We start from the raw sequence: 2,673 nt of genomic DNA, 5'->3' as shown, positions 1-2,673 counted from the left end.
TCCTCCTCCTCCTCTCCACAAACCCTCCTCCCTTCTAGCACTGATGATGTTACCTAGTCAGGTAATGAAATGTCTGCAAGAAAACCAGCAAGCTCAGAGAGCACCAAGGACCTCACAGTCGTCGTCGTCGTCGTCGTCGTCGTCGTCGTCCTCCTCCTCCTCCTCCTCCTCCTCCTCCTCCTCCTCCTCCTCCTCTTCTCCGCATACCCTACTCCCTCCCTAGCACTGATGCTTACCCAGTTGGGTCATGAAATGTCTGCAGGAAAACCACCCAGCTCAGAGAGCGCCAAGGACCCCACAGTCCTCCTCCTCCTCTTCTCCGCATACCCCACTCCCTGCTAGCACTGATGATGTTACCTAGTTGGGTCATGCAACGTCTGCAGGAAAACCACCCAGCTCAAGATTCCCAGCGTCCCCCTCCTCGCCTCCTTCCTTCCCTGCCTGCCTGAAACCAGCTTTCCTTCTGGAGAGTTCCCTTTTCTTTTGATTTCTCCTTCCACTGCAGGCACACCAACCCCATTGTAGAAAACGGGCAGACGCATCCGTGCCAAAAGGTCATCCAAGAGGTAAGCAGGGCACGGCCTGTTTGTGTCCCCCACCCTCTGCTGAAAACCTGGAGAGGGGCCAGAATTGCCCACCTGGAGTGGGAGACCGACACTAAAGGGCTCCAGGTTGGGGGGAAACCCCCACCAGGCCACGTTGGAGCAAACCTGGGCATTTTATGGCCCCCCGGGCCACAGCCGGCCCTTTTGGCCGTCCCTGTCTGGCCCTGGTGGGTTGCTCTTAGTTTGAAAGTGACGGCTATATTTTTTCCCAATTTACTTGTGTTTGTCTTTGTGTGTGTGTGTGTCTGTGTGTGTGTGTGTGCACCTACGCACCTTCACAGCCCTATTAGATTGGCACTCCACAGCAGTCCCAGTTTCATACACGGCACTTTGGGAAATGAAGTGCCCACCCCTGTCTCGGAGGGTCTGTTTTTGCCCTTGGGGCTGTCGTCCACTGCGGGGGGGGTGTGTGTCTCCAACCTTGGCAACTTAATAATGATGATGATGATGTTCTTGGAAGGGATCTTGGAGGTCATCTAGTCCACCCCCTGCTCAGCCAGGAGACCTGTACCATTTCAGACAAATGGACTTTGTGGACTTCAACTCCCAGAATTCCTCAGCCAGTCATGCTGGGAGTTGAAGTCCCCCACCCCATCTTAAAGCATGCCGGCTGGGGAATTCTGGGAATTGGTTCACCCATCTTAAAGCATGCCGGCTGGGGAATTCTGGGAATTGGTTCACCCATCTTAAGGCATGCTGGCTGGGGAATTCTGGGAGTTGAAGTCCCCCCATCTTAAAGCATGATGGCTGGGGAATTCTGGGAGTTGAAGTCCCCGCATCTTAAAGCAGGCCGGCTGGGGAATTCTGGGAGTTGAAGTTCCCCCATCTTCAAGTGTGATGGCTGGGGAATTCTGGGAGTGGAAGTCCAGAAGTCTTCAAGGTTGGAGACCCCTGGTCCACTGCACTTCCTCCTATCGTCCTTTTTGACGTTCCTCTCGGTCTCCCCCAGATTTGGCCGGTGCTCTCGGAGACGTTGAACAAACACCGGGCGGACAACCGCATCGTGGAACGCTGCTGCCGATGCCTGCGTTTCGCCGTCCGTTGCGTCGGCAAGGGGTCGGCAGCCCTCCTGCAGCCGCTGGTCACTCAGGTGAGCTTTTTCACCCCTCTGCCCACCGGCGTTCATTCCCGCAACGGAGGACTCGGATAGTTATTTTTTTAAAAAAACAACAACAAATACAACAGTTTGTTTAGTGACCGTTCAAAATTGCAGCGGCACTGGGGGGGGGAATTAATAATAATAATAATGATAAAGTTGGAAGGGACCTCGGAGGTCATCTAGTCCAACCCCCTGCTCAGGCAGGAAACCCTACACCATTTCGGACCAATGGCTGTCCAGTCTCTTCTTCAAAACTTCCAGTGTTGGCGCATTCACCGCTTCTGGAGGCAGGTAGTTCCACTGGTTAATTGTTCATCTCCAGGGTCACACGATCAAAATTCGGACGCTTGGCAACCGACTCACGTTTGTGACGGTCGCAGCGTCCTGGGGGGGGGGTCACCTGATTCCCCCTTTTGCGACCTTCTGACAAGCAATAGGGGAATCCAGATTCACTTAACAACCGTGTGACTCGCTTAACAACTGCAGATAGGGCCGGCACTGCCGGCTCTGTGCGTTCCTCCGTTGAGTCCCGGCTGTTTTCCTCGGCAGATGGTGAACGTGTACCAGGAGCATCAGCACTCCTGCTTCCTCTACCTGGGCAGCATCCTGGTGGACGAGTACGGCATGGAGGAAGGGTGCAGGCAGGGGCTGCTCGACATGCTGCAGGTAGGTAGGTAGGTAGGTGCTGGAGGCCAGGCGGAGGGGGAGGCGAGGACCCCCTTCCTGGGCCGAGGGTCCTGTACCCCCCCTGATCCAGCCACCGTTTAAGGAGGCCCTGTGGCTCCACTCCTAGAGCAGGCGGGCACCAAAACAAGCGGTTTAATCGGCTTAATTGCCTGGTTCAATCAAGGTCGTTGCTCCACTTTGAGAACTTGCCAGCTTTGAGCGCCAGTTGGGTCTAGTGGCTAAGGCGCCAGGCTGGAAAGCAGGAGACCGTGAGTTCTAGCTCTGCCTTAGGCACAAAAGCTG

At 55.3% G+C, this 2,673-nt stretch overlaps 1 protein-coding gene across 1 annotated transcript in view; it reads left to right on the top strand.

The window, feature by feature from the left end:
• The window catches only part of TNPO3 (transportin 3), a 39,271-nt gene that overhangs the window by 31,140 nt on the left and 5,458 nt on the right, over positions 1–2,673 (top strand). Inside the window, exons 13-16 of the mRNA XM_015825838.1 lie at positions 263–300; positions 456–566; positions 1,555–1,695; positions 2,254–2,378. Coding sequence (XP_015681324.1) covers positions 263–300; positions 456–566; positions 1,555–1,695; positions 2,254–2,378 — 415 coding nt within the window. The remainder of the gene's footprint in view (positions 1–262; positions 301–455; positions 567–1,554; positions 1,696–2,253; positions 2,379–2,673) is intronic.

The sequence above is a fragment of the Protobothrops mucrosquamatus genome, unplaced genomic scaffold, assembly GCF_001527695.2.
Source record: "Protobothrops mucrosquamatus isolate PMUCROS unplaced genomic scaffold, P.Mucros_1.0 scaffold2833, whole genome shotgun sequence".
NCBI lineage: Eukaryota > Metazoa > Chordata > Lepidosauria > Squamata > Viperidae > Protobothrops > Protobothrops mucrosquamatus.
This window is presented reverse-complemented; position numbering and strand designations above follow the sequence as displayed.